General features: G+C 41.0%; 1 protein-coding gene across 1 annotated transcript in view; it reads left to right on the top strand.

Annotated features, from left to right (window-relative positions):
- DARS1 (aspartyl-tRNA synthetase 1) overlaps window positions 1–17,133 on the top strand; it is a gene marked incomplete in the record, with an annotated part of 1,501,614 nt that overhangs the window by 1,349,756 nt on the left and 134,725 nt on the right. The window contains 3 exon segments of the mRNA XM_044074962.1: window positions 1,369–1,411; window positions 1,548–1,628; window positions 14,284–14,395. Coding sequence (XP_043930897.1) covers window positions 1,369–1,411; window positions 1,548–1,628; window positions 14,284–14,395 — 236 coding nt within the window.

The following is a 17,133-nucleotide window of genomic DNA, read 5'->3' as shown; positions in this document are numbered from 1 at the left end:
CACACACACACACACACACACACACACACACACACAATGAGGGCTATTTTGTAGCAGAGGTGGCTTCTAGTATGGCTGCTGGGCTGCAGCCCACCATTACAAAAAAAATAATAAAATAAAAAATAATAAACTGCACTATTTTAATTAGTTTTTTATCTATAAAATTTAATTTTACTGTTACTGCAACTGGAAAAAAGATAGGGCAGAATCCCAAGGTGACTCGAAGGGGAAAAAATTCTCTCCCCCGCTTGCTAGGCTGTTTTCAGAATATCCTAGCAGTACATCTACATCTTATTACAGGTTTTCCTGCTTTCTGCAAAAAGCAGACACATTAGAAAAAAAGCACCTGTTGGGTTGTATTATGAAGCAGCAAGGAGCCCTTCCTATTGGCTGTGGCTATCTCAGGTGGCTGACATAGCCCGAGACCTAAAGGAAGGAATTAACATATATGCAACTGCAGATCCGACAGAATGGGAATACCTTTTTATGTTATTACAGGCACCCTGCTTGCCACTGGCAGCATGTAGAAAGGTAAGTATTTAAACTGTGTATCTGTGCACGTGCATGTGTGTATATATATATGTGTGTGTGTGTGTGTGTGTGTGTGTGTGTGTGTGTGTGTGTGTATGTATATATATATATATATATATATATATATATATATATATATATATATATATATATTTATATATATATTTATATAGAAGACAGAAGTAATTTTTAGTCACTGCCTGCTTGATACCATACTAGTGTTACATGTCCTGGTACAGTAATTCTCATTTTCCCACTTAGCTGCAGCATTTTTGTTCATTTTCTGTAAATAGTTTGTCTCAAAAAAATTACCTGTTTTTGGAATATGGAAGTGATCAGCATTACTTATATGTAGTGTGAGTTACTGATATGCTGTTCTGTAGCTGTTAGCAGTACTGCTACAACTGTGGTTTAAAATGCAAGAGTTTCACTCCAAGATTTATTTCTACAAATAGTTAAGGTATGCCAATACCAAATAATGTATCAGATTTTGCATTCATCTTGTATGCATGTGTAGGTTGCATTTAATACTGCTCTTGGGTTTCTCATTTTCCCTGGTGGGGATAATACAACACATCAGCCAAAACCCACTTAGCTCTGTAGTGCAAAGATTTACACATGGTTAGTGTTTGCATGGAGACAGGTTTTCATTCCAAGAGAACGTTTATTGCAAAGAGAGTAGGTACTTAAATTCTTTCTCTTGACAGTTGTAGTGATAGTTGCCCCTCTGTCTCATAACAGAAATAGATTCCCATTGTACAGAAGCCATCCAGCATTTGCAGTGTGTTATATACTTAATAAGAAACACAGAGTCTAACACGGTTTATCTTCTTTCAGCACTCCTAACGAGAAACTTCTTGGTCGTCTAGTGAAAGAAAAGGTAAAATAAACTGTTGATGGTTTAATACAAACTTTAGTGATTCATTTTGGCAATTTAATACAATTTAATTATGTTTCACTGGCAGAACATCTGTACGAGTTTGACAAACCTTTTTTTTTTTATATTTTCTTCTCAGTATGACACTGATTTCTACATTCTTGACAAGTACCCCTTGGCAGTGAGACCATTCTATACAATGCCAGACCCACGCAATCCTGTAAGTAGGAGTTTTTAAATTAGTAGAGTAACAGAAGTGGATAGATGATGAAGGGTAGTCTTTATAAATCTTTGCATTCTGTAAACGTCATTGGAATCTGTCTTAACTTGTTGGCTAGTATATTTTGGTTCACTGATTCTATGTGATAGCTTGCATTTGTGTGTTCATTTTGTGAAAACTTCAAAGTATGCAGTTTCATTAGACTGGGCATGTTGTAATGATATCTGAAACTTTACACATTGCAGGTGGTGAACATGCCAGTATTTGCATTTACTTTGTGTTCTTTTAGAACTTAGCAAAGCAAAAAATATATGAATTTTTTATTTTCAGTTTTGGTTCAATATAGACTGATTTTTTACAGTGACATGCAGCAGTATAATGAGTCTGTTTGTGTAAGGCATGAACTGTTTTAGGGCATTTAGAATCATATTAAAGTGGATCCACCAAAAGAAGTTGACTCTGAACCCGATGAGTACAAATTTGTTGATCCAGAGTAGTCAAGAAAAAGTGCTGAAGTAGGGAAACCTGATTGTTATTCCAAATGTTGGCCAGTACTGGCCTAGCTGGTGTGGATGTTCACCCATAGCGACCGTGGTAAAGAGTCTTCACAGGCCTAGAGTAGAGTTCTGCACATCACAAGTGCCACTCTGCTTAGACCACCATTTGCCTGGCACGTCATGCTTGCTTTTCACAACTGGGTTCTTGGTAGTGGTGGAGACAGAGAGCCCCAGCTAGCTCCCTTTTGTGGTCCGAGAGGGGCAGTATGAAACCTTTCTGCAGGTGAAGACCAGGAGTCTGCATCATTCCTGGGCTCATTTTGAGACACCAACTTCTGGAAGGAGGCTCAGGACTGTAGCTGTCTCTGCTTATTTTTTTCCTTTGCTCCCAGGAGTGAAATGCCCACAGATGTTGCAAGTTTTTTTTTCTCCCATGGAAGTATATATGGGGAATGTTATTCAGAAAGCCTGGAAACACCCTTTCTCTTCCATAGCTGCCCCTTGGAAAATTGATGTTTTGTATCTCACTCTCCAGCAGACTGGAGCAGCATATTTTGTGGATATACTCAGGTTGGCTTGGATGGCTGTTATGTTTAGCAAAAAGGGTTTTGTACTTTAGTTTCAGGGCTTTCAACTGTGTTCTGCATTACTCCATATTCCATACACTTCTTCATGTGGTGTTGTAGGTCCCAGAGCCCTTCCTGTGCTCACTGATCTGGGATGGTCTGCTATTATATTTCCATTTTGATTGTTTTTAAAATTATATGTTAAATTCATTGGGCATTATGGCATGGTGGGGGTCTGAATTTGGATCAGTTTCATTTGGCTACATTTCATGCTCTGATTTTGGTAACAAGAACTACAGTGCTGTAGGAGCTGAAATCATCCAGTTGAGGGCTGAGCTGAGGACCAGTCTTCAAGATGTTTCCTTTTCATTTGGCAGTGCTGTTTTGGTAGGAATTGCAGTCATGGAATGTCTTCCTAGCTTGGAGTTGGTAGCTTTCATGTTTGAGGGGTTCTGTTCCCCACACCCTGCATTCCTACTTTTTTAGGAGACAGAAGTGAGTCCACAAATACTACAGTTGGCTTATCTTTCCATAAGGTATACCCCTGGAGATTTGGGCTCCATTCTTTCCTTTGCCTGGCCCAGGCAGACTTTCTGGCTGACAGAGGGAGTCACCATCCTCTTGTTTGCTCTTGAAATACCCTTTTTGGAACAGTAGTTGCTAAGTTACGCTCTGTGGCCAAAGTGATCGACCTGCTCTTTCATGAGTCCCCCCTCCCCATTTCTCTTCCTCCTCCTTTTTGTTTAGGTTTCATACTTCTTCCCATGTTATGATTCCTGATCTGGTTGGTTAATTTTCACTTTGGGAAATTGACTGCCCTGTGAAACCATCTCCCTTTTGACTTTAAACTATCTACTCACAGCCTTGTTATGGTGAGAGCTGTTGACTTTCAGGAAGCTGTCTGCTTCTGCTTCCTGTACTGACTGCCTCCAGCATTGGGAGCTGGAACTTGTCTAGACTTCCTTGGGTTTGGGGAGGAGAAGAATTCTAGTACCTTACCAGCTCCAGTTGCAGGCTGTCTCGGGGTGTGTCAGAGCTTCTGTCTCTCTGGAGGCCTGATTTTAAGAACTTCAGTATCACTGTCAATCTTTCTCTCTAGATTTTCCTCAGCTTTCTCTAAATGACATTCTGTTGAAATTCCTGTTTGGTGTGAGTATCACTAGCTCAAATAGAAAACTTCCACAACCTTGCCGCCTCCTTTGTGTGTTTTTTGAGTCTCTTTGGTGGAGGAAGCTGAATACTTAAGCCCAGTCTTTGTTCTTTGGCTTTGGAGTCTTGATTCAAGCTGACAAACTCTGCTGCTTCACTCCGTGAAATGTCATTGGGGATTCTAGATTGATAAGGAAGAAATTGTTTTACATGCTTCACAAAGGCTTCTCCAACAAGGGCTCTTTTTCAAGCGAATTCGATCTAAGGTAGTTTAGGATAATCTTATCTTGTCCTTCAAAAGCATGGGAGGCTGAAAAGCTCTGCTCTGGCTCATTCTGCATGCCTAGGTAACTCATACTGTCAGCAGTAGTGTGGCAGGACCTGTTCTTGGCAGAACTTACCTACCCTTCCTTTTCCACCTGGGAAATGTATTTATTTATTTATTTTACTTTTGTTTACTGGGAAAATCTGACTGGGCCGAGCCAATTTTCAACAGATGCCTGGGGAGAAAAGCTCCACATATTTAAAATTACATAAGTAAAGAACAAACGGTTGAAATAGTTACACAAACAATAGTAAGATTTTGTGTTACAAAGTAAAAAAATATAAGTTCAGAACTTTTCAAGCTTAGTGATATAGATTAATTATAAATTAAATAAGCATCCAGTTACAGTAGTCCAGTTGAAAAATAACAATAGTGAGTGACAAACCTAGAGTCATATGGTTGGTATAAAGATGGATAAGGGGAAGTAGTTGTTTAGAAATTAGCTTGGGCTATGACATGAGCAGAGCCATAAATCAGCCAAGTGTTTCTTTAGTAGTGTTTTATATTCGGTTAAACTGGAGATAGTTTTTATGTGGCGTGGAAGTGAGTTCCAGTGTTAAGAGATACGACATGAATAAAGTGAACATCCTGCAGAATTATTAGCTTTTATACCTTGTAATAATGTTTTATTTGTAGAACGAAGTGTAGGTAAATTGGTGTATGGATGAATGAAGTAGTGAATATATGAAAATGGAGGTGTACTTTGAGAAAACTGCATGCCAGTCTCTTATTTATAGCACAACGGCTTGGGACATTGTTCTTTGTGGCTTTGGAGTAGCCTAACATATGTCTGAGAGTTTTGTTTTTGAGATCCACTTTGTGTGTGTGTGTGTGGGGGGGGTTGGGGGTTCAACACCTCCCCTTCACCATTTTACTCACTGGTTTGAGGGGGACTGTTTATTTCACTGCAGGCCTCTTTTTCGTTTCCTTGTTCTGTGCCATGGGACCTAGAAGGGAGGATAGCCCTCTTTCCATAGGGGACCTTTGACCTATGGAGAGGGGGAATCATTCTTCCCCCTGATGGTTTTTGGTGTATTTATGGACTGGTTGTTCATCCCTTACTGCCCTTCCCTAGTGAGATGGAGGTCAGCTTCTTGTTTTCCCTACTGTTTTTTTCTCTGTGGTGTTCAAACCACGAATAGGGTACATTCTGGTCTTTATTCTGTTTGGGGAGAGCTACATCCAGGCTTTTTTTGGTGCACTCAAAAGGCTTTGATCCATCATGATTATTTGAAATTTATATAATTTCCCAGATACTTTCAAGTTGAAGTTCAGTTTGTTAGAGTGTTTATATCTAAGCATTATTACAGTTAAAAGCACTCATAAAATGAAACATAAAATAACTGTAACAACAGCAGTAAACAGCAATGGAAACTTGGAACACTGTAGATGAAATAATATGCCAGTAGTGTCCTATGACCTCTTTCAGGTAGAGCAGGAAAATGCTTAAAGGATTGTTACCATCCAGCCCTGGACTTGGGTTTCACTAAGCTGACACTAGTCCTGATGTTAGTGTTTGCAACCTTCTCCTTTGTTGTTGTTCTGCTTGCTAGTCTACTCAACCTTAGTGTGCAGGATGGCAGGTATAACTGGTACATTTTTTACCCTGTCAGTTGACATATGAATAAAACCCTCTCATTATGTTAGAGATGCCTTCCCTTTGTTCTCTGTGAGTGAGCAGTTTCCTGTATCAGCATCAGCCTTTAGGTTTCCATGTATGTGAGCAGGTACTGCCTGCTGCATTCCTTGGTAGCAAGTGAAGGGTATAAATCCCCACTGTTTCTCGATTTGCAAGAAGGCACTCCCTGGTTGGTGGAGCAAACTATCATAGGATATTAGTGTTCTTATTTAGTTTATGTCTGATATCACTCAGTGTATTGTCACCATCACCAATATAGGTCCATTCCCAGATATGACAATTTCTGTCCTTTGACTTCATATATTTTACTGTTGCTGCACATGGTGTAATAGAGGTGTCAGACAATGAGGACTAGATCAAGTACAATCTGTTGAGAGGAATAGGGTCACATTTCCTTTCCTCTGACTGTCCATTATAAGCATCTGAAAATAGACTGCAGGGATGACTGTCCTTTGGTTTTGGTATGTGTAAAGTACACACATTTTTCTATACACTGTCACTTGGGTCATTTAACTTTAAATTAATTCAATTTTGTGTTTTAGAAGCATGTTTACATGATGTTCTTCGTATTTCACTGTTGCAGTCATCACACTTGGGTTATCTGCCTGCAGGTAGCCCTCAGTCAGCCCAAATACCAGAATCTTGGGACTTCTGCATCGGATGCTGTCGCTTCTTCCATGATGTCAGGTCGTCAGGGGTATAAAACAGGCAGCCGATGCCATTACCCCAGTCTTTCTTGCCAAGAAGGAGCCCGAAGTAGAAGCAGTTTGCAAGTGCCGGTTGGCCGCTACCTGAAGTCTTCTAAAGCTAAGTACCCCGCTGGGGATTCTTTTTTCTTGCTCTAACCGATGTCAGAAAAAGTTAACATTTGTCTTGCCTGTGGAAAGCAAATACCTCACAGAGATTTTTATTCTTACTGCATCATCTGTTTAGGCCCAGACCACAACGTCCCAAACTGTCGGTTTTGTGCCTTGTTTAATGCCCGAACCATTCATCGTCGGGCTATTTTTGTCACTAAATTCTTTCACTCTCGTTCTCCTTATTCCGAAATGGCTTTGGTAAGCCATCCGAGTACCGATCTTCCGAAAAAGCCAAAGATAAAGACAGAGACAGACCGCATAGGTCAAAAACTGCCGACGACGCCTCCATTAAGCTAGTCTCTAGTCCGCTGGTACTCAGTGAGGCGCCTTTGCAGCCCCTGATGCCCACTTCTACAGATTTGTAGGCCTCTGCTGAGACCCATTCAGAGTCCGGCATGCCGCGAGGTGCTTCTTCGACTATGGAACCTGTGGATGTCTCCACCTTGGATGGGACTGGAGTCGCTCTGCAGGCACCAGCTTCTGAGGGTGTATTCCGACCTACCGATATTCGCATTAAGCCGACAATTTCATTCTTAGCTAAAACTACCAAGTTTTTCAGGCCCAGAGTACGCACTACGCCAAGAAAACCGACAACCAAAGGGCATGCTCAAGCTCCCATGCCTCAAAAACAAATGCTTAGAGTGGCTGAAGACCTTATCACCCTAATTAGGGGAAGCCAGCCTTCCCCTGCTAAGAGATCAAGAATTGAGTTTCTTTCTGATTCTACAAACCAGGAGTCCGATGACTCTGACCCTTCTGATTACCAGACCATACCCTTATCTACCTTTGAGGATTCAGATGCAGAGGAATCCATTCCCTCTGCCTCCCCTCCAGAGGATTTTTTTTTTTTTGGTGAAACCTTGCATACTTTAAGAGAGCATTTCCACTGGGAATGCCAGGATTATCCTCAGTCCAAAAAGAGACTCGGAGAATTTTTAGAGCTGCCTCAGGTCAGGCCCCTAGCTATACCCCCTGTCCTGGATGTTGTAGATGATTTCTTCATGGAATCCAGTCTTACTCCAGACACTTTACCACCAGCCCCTAGAAAACCTGACAGGTACTACAGAGTACCTGATTCTCACAAATTTCTCTTCAAGAATCCTACTGCGGATGCAGAGACCATTTCCCAGGGGCCTAAAGGTATTAAGGCTACTACAGCCAAAAACCCTACTCCTTCAGACAGGGATTCCAGAGCTTTAGATAGATGGGGTAAGAAGGTATATACCTCTACAACTCTTGCCATCAGGGCATTGAATTGCCTGTTTCATATGTTGAAGTACCAGCAACATGTTATGGAATAAATTAAACAAAAATGGTGTTACTTCCAGATTGTGCAGAAAATAAATATTTAGAAGAGTTAATGCATCTGCAAACCAAGTTAGTAAGCATACTTTGCAGTGTGGCTTTGATGCCCTAGAAGCATCTTGCAGGGCTGCAGTTACTGTGTCTGTACTGAGAAGGCATGCTTGGCTGTAGGAGCAAACCTTGCCAGAACATGTCAAATCAAAATTACTAGATGCTCCTTTAAATCAAGACTTTTTGGCACCAATACAGAAGAGGTTCTTAAAAAGATGGAAGAAAAAGCTAAATCTATGCAAACTGTTAAATAATTCTTACAAGTGTAGCCACCTAGATTCAGTAAGCATTGGCCTACAAATAACTGGTCCTTTCCAGCCCCTTCCAGGCCTTCTCAGTCCAAACCCAGGAGAACCAGACCACCAAGACTACAGTCACAGGGGGATGCAGAGATCTAAACAATGGAGTGCTCCCACCTCAAAAACAGGGAGTGGTAAGCCACCCCCCATGGAAAAAGTTTGCAATGATTTGTCAGTTATCCTTCCCAGCCCTGCCCATCTACTTGCGCCCCTAGGAGGAAAACTTGCCCTTCATGCCAAAAACTGGATGTCCATTACTCAGGACCGATGGGTTCTAAACATTGTATCCCAGGGGTACAGATTCTACTTCCATTCCCTGCCAACCCCAAGCGGGTTTCCAGACCTTCCTCCAAACCAGTGGGCAGAAACTCAAAAGCAAGTACATTCCCTGCTCAATATCAGGGCCATTCAACCTGTTCCAGTAGAACAAAGGGGACAGGGTTTCTACTCCAGACTTTCACTGGTACCCAGAAAAGAGGGCTTTTGGTGCCCAATCCTGGATCTATCAATTCTCAACACCTTTCTGGTGGTCCCAAAATTCTAACCCTGCAACAGCTTCTCCGTATGCTAGCCAAGGATGCCTGGCTAGTCACCCTAGACTTAAAAGAAGCTTATCTGCACATCCCCATAAGGGAGTCTTGCAGGAAATATCTCCGCTTCAGGGCAGGCTCTATGCACGATCAGTTCTCTGCATTTCCCTTCAGCTTATATACTGTGCCCAGAGTATTCACAAAGTGCCTGGATCCACCCTGTGCATACTGCAGGCAGAGAAATATCCAAATTTTCCCGTACTTGGACGATTGCCTGATTCAGGCGGACAGTTAGGAATTGCTACTTCAACACCTGGCATTTGTAAAAAGACTCCTATCTTCATTGGGGTACACCATCTACGAAAAGAAATCACAACTGGTGCTTAGTCAAAAAATTGTATTCCTGGGAGCAAGCTTGAACACAACTTCCCAGATGGCCTTTCTCACTCCAGAAAAACAGATCTATTTGAACAACTACTTCAAACACATGGCCACCAAAACCCAGCTATCTGCAAGGAAAATACTGCAGGCCCTAGGGTTCATGGCCTCATGCATTCTGCTAATTCCACTTGCAAGACTGCATATGAGGAAACTTCAATGGTACTTAAAAAAAAATCTTTGGTGCCAACATTCTCAGGACCTGGAAACAGTCATTCCGATCATTCCTTCTCTAAAGGCAGAGTTCCTTTGGTGGGCAGAAGCCTGCAACCACAACAAGGGACTCCCTTTCACTCAACCCCTCACCACCCAAATCCTGATTACAGATGCATCAGACTATGCATGGGGGGGCTCACATGGCAGGCAAATGCATTCAGGGAAAGTGGAGCCCAGGAAAATTCTCCTGCACATCAATCAAAAAGAGATGTTAGCTGTACAGTATGCTCTGACAGCCTTCAAATACCTAATCATTCCAGGACAGCTGCTGATAAAAACAGACAACACCACAGTTATGTGGTACATAAATAAGCAGGGGGGAACCCATTCTTACCCACTCTGCAGGTTAGCCATGGTCCTGTGGAACACAGCCTTGAGCAACCAAGTACATCTGCAAGCTCAGTTCCTGCCAGGCAAACAGAATTCACTGGCAGATGACTTAAGCAGAAGTCTCTTGGACTCACAAGAGTGGAAATTGGAGCCCAACACATTCAACCCTCTAATCCAGAGGTGGGGGATGCCGGAGGTGAACCTCTTTGCCTCCCCTGAGAACCACCAGTTCAGCAAATTTTGCACCAGGATCCCTCACAGCAGGGCCTGGAAGGTGGATGCCTTATCCTTCAAATGGGAAAATCTCTCAATTTATGCCTTTCCCCCTCTGCCCCTCCTCTCAAAGGTACTACTCAAGATCAGACAGGACAGCCCTAGGGCCATTCTTATTGCCCCAGATTGACCACGCCAGCACTGGTACCCACTCTTACACAGTCTAACAACAGTGCCACCCTGGCACCTTCATCAGACACCTTCCCTACTGTCCAGCAGGAGGAACAGATTTTGCATCCACAGCTGCAAACCCTAAACCTTGCAGCCTGGCTTGTCCCCTGAATACTCCACCAGCAACCCTCAGCAAGCAGGTGCTGGATGTCATTCTTGAGGCCAGAAGGCCTAGAACTAGAAAATCCTGTGCTGAAAACGGGAAAAGATTTTGCTCTTGGAGTCAGTCTCAAGGAAAGGATACAGCTGTGCCCTCCTTACCTCAAATCCTTGATTACCTAGCAGAGCTACTCCACAGAGGCCTATCCTTCTCCTCCACTGAGATTCATGCCTCTGCCATCTCAGCTCATTATAATATTGAGCCCACCTCTATTCTTTCAACCTCCATCAAACAGTTTCTGAGAGGGGCTAACAACTTAAGACTCCCTAGGAGACCACCGATCCCCTGCCTGGGACCTTAACTTTGTACTGGAAAAGCTTTGGCAGAGTTAAAATTCATTTCTTGGAAAACAAACTTGCTTTTAGCCATAACCTCAGCTAGAAGAGTGTCTGAGTTTCAGGCACTAATGGCTGTGGAACCCTTCACTATTTTCCATGCTGACAGGGTTTCCATCAGGACTATAACCCGTCCTTTATGCCTAAGGGTGGTCTCCACTGTGGCTCTAAACCAAGCCATCCATTTGCCAACCTTCTTCCCTAATCCTCAGAATAAAGGAGAAAGGATTCTGCATGCCTTGGACGTGCACAGACAGCTCAGGTTCTATCTTAACAGGAATAAACCTTTCAGAAAATCTGACCAACTGCTAGTCAGCTTTGCTACAGGGGCAGAGGGCAAGGCCATTTCAAACCAAACCATTTCCAAATGGATAGCACACTGCATCCATTTCTGCTACAAGCAACATGGAAAACCTACACCACAGGGGATCAGAACACATTCCACTAAGGCTACTTCCACCTCTACAGCATTTCTCAGGGGAGTCACTACCAGGGACTTTCTGGAAGCTGCAGCCTGGAGTTCTGTACACAACTTCACCAAGCATTACTACTTAGCTGTTTTTTCTAAATCCAGAGCTGGATTTGCTACAGCAGTCTTACAAGGCCTGCTAGCCAGCCCTAACTCCTCTTAAATGTCTCCACCCTTCCACAGCTTTGGGAATCAACCCAAGTGTGATGACTGCAACAGTGAAACACGAAGAACATAGTACAGTTGTGTACACTTACCATAAATGTAGATGTTCGACTGAATTCACTGTTGCAGGTTTCCCTCCCTCCAGCCCCCTGTTTTTCTCTATCCTTTCTACCTATCCTCTATATGGCAGGGATATTTACTTTTTACTGGTGGTGTTCCACACCATACACTAGCTTCTTATTTGGGGGGCTCCTGACATCTGGGGCAAGAAAAAACTGACGTAATGGCATAGGCTGCCTATTTTATACCCCTGACATCATGGAAGAAGCAACATTATCCAACACAGAAATCCCAAGACACTGGTATCTGGTCCGACTGAGGGCTACCTGCAGGCAGATAACCCAAGTGTGATGACTGCAACAGTGAATACACTTGAACATCTACATTTATGGTAAGTATACACAACTGTACTTTCTGTAGCGTGAGCTTCTTGAAATGTTGTGCTTGATGGCTACTTTAGCTTCATTACTTTGCATTTACATGATCTGTTTAAACTGTCCTTTGAGCTCATTTACCTTATTTTTAATGGTCGCCATAGTGCTGAGTGAGAGTTCTAAATGTATCAGTTTGGCACATGTGAATTGCATTGTTTCAGTTAAATCAAAGTGTTAGTGTTACACTTTGAGGGCAATCACACGTAATGGCAGTATCCTTGTCTGACTTGCTCTGGAAAAGGCTATTCGCATTGATACATTAGGTCATGTCTTACATAAGTGACTGTGTTTCTTGGGGCTTCTTCATTCTTGTTGAGTGTGGTATGAACTGAAGCAATAGCAACTGCCTGAGAGTCTCACTTGAGCTAAATCATTATTTTAGCTGTCTGAAAACCTTTTAGTGCAAGAGATTCATTGTATTTCAGTTGTAAAGGTCAAGTTAGATTAAGGTTGTTATCCTGCAACTCGTAGTCCAGGTGTGCCACTTCTTATTTAAGTCATTTAAGTCCATTTGGACATTTGTTAAAGTAAACAGACACCACTGTTCTGCTTTTCCTTAAGCATACAAGTGATCAGGTATCCATGGGAGTGGGATGGTCTGTTTCAAGTTTGGTTTTAGATTGTTTAACTTTTTCTCATAAAAGTGTCATTGTAGTATTAACATTCTTCTACATATCTTCAAATTGGCTGGCATGTTAATCTTAGGAAGCTAAAAAAAAGTCAGGAAAATAGATTCACAGATTAGTGTTCCATATTTTCTCAGTCTTCCTCAACACCAACATGAGTATGCATCATGTATGTGGCATGGCATTCTGTTGCCACCTTCATAACTTTTCGCAGTCTTCCTTAATACCAACATGAGTGTGCATCATGGCATTTTTTCCATCGTCATATCTTTTCACAGTCTTCCTTAACACCAGCATAAGTGTGCATCATATATGTGGCATGGCATTGTGTTTCCACCTTCATTGTTGTATTCATGGAGGCTCCTTTGTACAGAAGGTCTTAACAGACACTACACTGAATGAGAACATACAACTTGCCTCTTTATCGTCATCCATCCAAAAGATGTAGAGGAGCAAATCCTACAAAACATGGATAGTAGAATGCAGCTGTTTAACTTGAGCCTAGAGTTAAGTACATCAGGAAATCTGCCCATTTCCTTGTGGCTTCCTAGTTAGGTTTCCTTGTAGGGAAACAAACTCATAAACCTAATGAACAGCTGCTTGCATTACATTTTATTAGTCTGGATGTAAACCTTTCCATGTAGTTATTACTTTTCATTTCATCAGAGCAGTATACTCTTAATTTTCTTACACAATTACTGCAGCCATGATTAAAGCATCTGCTTGATCCATGAGTATCGTACATCATAAGTTAGATTGTGCAAAAGATGATGTATTTTTGATTTGGCAGTTGTCTAAGGCATGGTGCTGGAGTCTTCATCTGACTTGTAAATGCATAGCATGGTTTCTTTCATCTGGGACTATGAGGACAAGAAGGGTGGTGTATAATATGTTTGTGTGAGGTGCTCATCGTAACAGCTGATTGGAGTATCCATAACTTCACAGTAGCATCCTGCCTTCCTTCCTCCTTGTACCCTGGTTTCTTTGGGAAGGGTTTTTGTTTGGAGTTAGTTCTGGTGCCGTTCTGGTGTAAGAATCTGCTGTATGATAATAAACAGTCATATTAAGCATGTATACCCCCCCCCCCACTTGACAGTATGATTGATTAGCCTTCTGCCAGGGAGAAGTCCTAATTCCAGGATAACTGATAGAGGAGCAGTTTGTCGGGTGACTGCAGCCTTACCTTTGTGTTTTACTTTTTGTTTCTCCCTCCAGGGACAGCACGTTGGATTAGCTTTTTTGCCTGAAGCAGGTCCTATTGACGTAGTGCGGTGACATTTCAGCCTATCTTCTGCCCTTGAAATAGGAGTTATCAAACTAGATGTTAGTGAAGCCTGTGTCACATACCAGGCAGCATCTTTAAAACCATAGTCTAGTGGTGGTAGTAGTTAGCTTATTTGTATTTTCTGCTTTGTTTTAATCTTTTGTGATTTTTTTATATTTTTTTGGCTTAGTTTTTGTGAACACATTATGACTTCTGAATCTAGTTATAGAAGGCCACTGCAATTTTGACCACCTGCAGCAGTTGTGTCTGCAGCTGCTTAATGCTCACAAGCTGTTTTTGCTTACTGAAAAAAATTCTTGTCGGACCTCATGTTTTCTTTGAAAGATGAACGCATCCATAAGTATAACGACAAAGGGACTCTCTAGTCATCTGCTGTTACGGGGAGTATCTCATACAGTTTTACTTTAACTTGGATGAAAAAATGTCGATATTTATTTCAGGACATTTTTAAGTTTTGTTTTCTTTTCCCCAGAAATTGTCCAACTCCTATGATATGTTCATGAGAGGAGAGGAGATTTTGTCTGGAGCACAGAGAGTTCATGATCCAGAACTGTTAACTCAAAGAGCATCACATCATGGAATTGGTAAGGTGCACATCTATATTTTGCAGATGATTTTGTTTAGTCAGTCTGTATATACTACAGAATGTTTTCAGTGAAAAATAATGCATTTGATTAAAATTAATAAACCTGTTGTTGCAGCATACAGAATTTACTGTAACACTGAGAAAGTTTATTATTGTTTGCCAGCAAGTAAAAAAAAAAAAAAAAAACAAATTGGCAGAATTTTGCTCAGCATTTTGAACAATGCCTAACTGTAGTGTGTAGTTATGAAAGAAGTTCATTGTATGTTGGTTAGCTTATCAGTTGGAAAACCATTTGAAGTCCAAAGTTTGGCTGTGTAACAACTGAGTATGTAACTTAAAATTTTATATGCATTAAAGCATTTTACTGAATAGGAAAGAGAAATCCAATACTGCATGGTGCCAGAGCTGTTAGCTAGGCTGGTTAGTGCCTTGAGCAAAGTCCCCATTTAGCATCCCCACAGCTTAAAATTACAGACCCCAAAAAATTTTCTCTCAGTGTTGACGACAGAAAAAGTAGTCTTCACATATTTGGTCATGTAGCAAACAGGCAACATATCTCCTTCCCTTAATTCACTAATTCTGTAAAACAACTTCTTCAGGGTAAGCAAAAAATGTTCTACGTTAGCACAATAGCTCTTTGTTCAGCTTTGTCAAAAACCTTTGTAAAAAAAGAGCAGTACTCTTTCCTTGCCCAAGTTCCCAATGCACAAATTCCTACTGATTGTCATTTTAGCAGCCGTGATTTGTGATGGCATCCATTTAAATGATTGCTAATAATGCTTGCAGGGACTGATCATCATCTGCAGTGCTGATCACACCCCCTTCACCCTTCCTTTGCTACGGCTCTCTGTGATACAGCATTATATGAGAAAGAAGTACACTCAATGACGATATGATGAAGGAAGGCTCCTGAGTTTCTTCACAAAGGGTGATCATGATTAGAACAGATTGCAAGGCTGGGTAGTGCAAGATGAAATTGTGGTGGCATTTTAAAGCTATGGATCAACATAGCAATCAACTTTTTTGCTGTACAATCAGAAACAAAGGCTCAAATCTGGGACCATTTTTAAAAAACACTCTTAATTCACTTAGAAAGCTAATAAAACAGCAGGTTTTATGTCTGAACAATAAGAAATGTGACATTTTGATGTTTGGAATTATTGACTGTAATCCTCAGTGTCTTATCAGAAAATCAAAAATTTTATGGAGAGGAGGGCCAACTGGGGAAAAGTTGAGCGGTATGGATGTCTGCATACTGATCTTCAGTATTAAGGGAGGTGTGGATGCTGGCATGAAGAAAATGAAGTGTATGGGCAGGGGATTGAGTGGACTAGGTAGACCAGAGGTTTCCTTCTCTGCCAGCAGAATCCTTTAGTTTTGTGATTAAAAGTAATGTATCTGTCCGAGACCATAATCTTGGCAAAGCTTTACTGTTGAGCTGGAAAGAGAGGCCCAAGCCTGATCCTATACATCAGTAAAACTGGTGGGCCCTTCTGTAAACGGCTCCTTGGCACTGCATCAGTCGAATATTGATGATAACCAGGAATGTTGAAGTGGGCGTTGTCCACCTTTATGTATTTATATACGTATTTCATTTTGTTGACATAGAGGTTGTAGTCAAACATTCTATTTTTATTTTTTTATAGTGTTCATGTGCATGTAGTAGTTATGAATGTGTTTTAGTGACATGTGGTGACTAAGTCACATGTTTTTTGATTATTTATGCAGTCCTTGCCATGTGATTAGTTCTGATGAAGTTCCTTTGTATTTTTTCAAATGAAAGTGCTAAACGTATTATTATTATTAAACATTACCTTCTTGAAGTAACAGTTTTTTTTTGTTTGTAAATGTTGAGAATTTGTGAGCATTAGCAAGGACGTATAAATGAGGAAGTCATCCTGCAATGTTTTTTTTAACACCTTTATTGAATTATTACTTAAAACATGGGCAAATACGAATTTATCTAAAAGAAAACAAACCATACTAACATGTTCCCAGTTACAAACATTATACATCACATGTATTTTGTTGTACAACTGTCATCAATCCAACATCACATAAATTGCTAAATTTCTGCCTTCCCTTAAAACTCACTCCTCTTCCTCCAAAACATTATTCTGCATGTATTGTTCCCACAATTTCCATTGTTACTATGTAATTTGCCCCTACCCTTCTAAAGATCCCACTTCTAGTTATTTTATGTCTGTTACAATATTCAGTACTTCAAATACAATTGGTTTAGACTTTGAGTTCCATTTTCTAGTAACTGTTTTTTTTTTACAGCCACTGAAATTAAAATTAACAAAGCCTTACTATGTTTAGGCAATTAATTTTCTGTATCCCAGCTCAAAAAAAATAATTTCCTTAGTTACACCCATTTCCTCACCCATTATTTCTGACAGAGTACTCTTTAGGGAATTTTTAAAGTTTGACAACTCATTGCACTCAAAAAACATATGTTCCCACTTACCCCTGTCTCCCCCATCACACCTCCAACATCTGGCATGTACCTGAGGAATAGTTCTTTGGAGTCTGGTTGGTGTTTACAAATACCCATGCAAACACTTCAAAGCAAAAATCCTCAGTCTTCTAGTCTTTGTTGTATATTTGGGAGCCATACATATGTCATCTTACTGTTTCCTTGTAAATTGCTTATCCAAACTTTCTTCACAGTATTTTCCAACCTCCTCTGAGTGGCTCCTATATCTGTTGTGCAATATTTTATACGCCTTACTA

The sequence above is a fragment of the Protopterus annectens genome, chromosome 6.part0, assembly GCF_019279795.1.
Source record: "Protopterus annectens isolate FY-2018-M chromosome 6.part0, PAN1.0, whole genome shotgun sequence".
NCBI lineage: Eukaryota > Metazoa > Chordata > Ceratodontiformes > Protopteridae > Protopterus > Protopterus annectens.
This window is presented reverse-complemented; position numbering and strand designations above follow the sequence as displayed.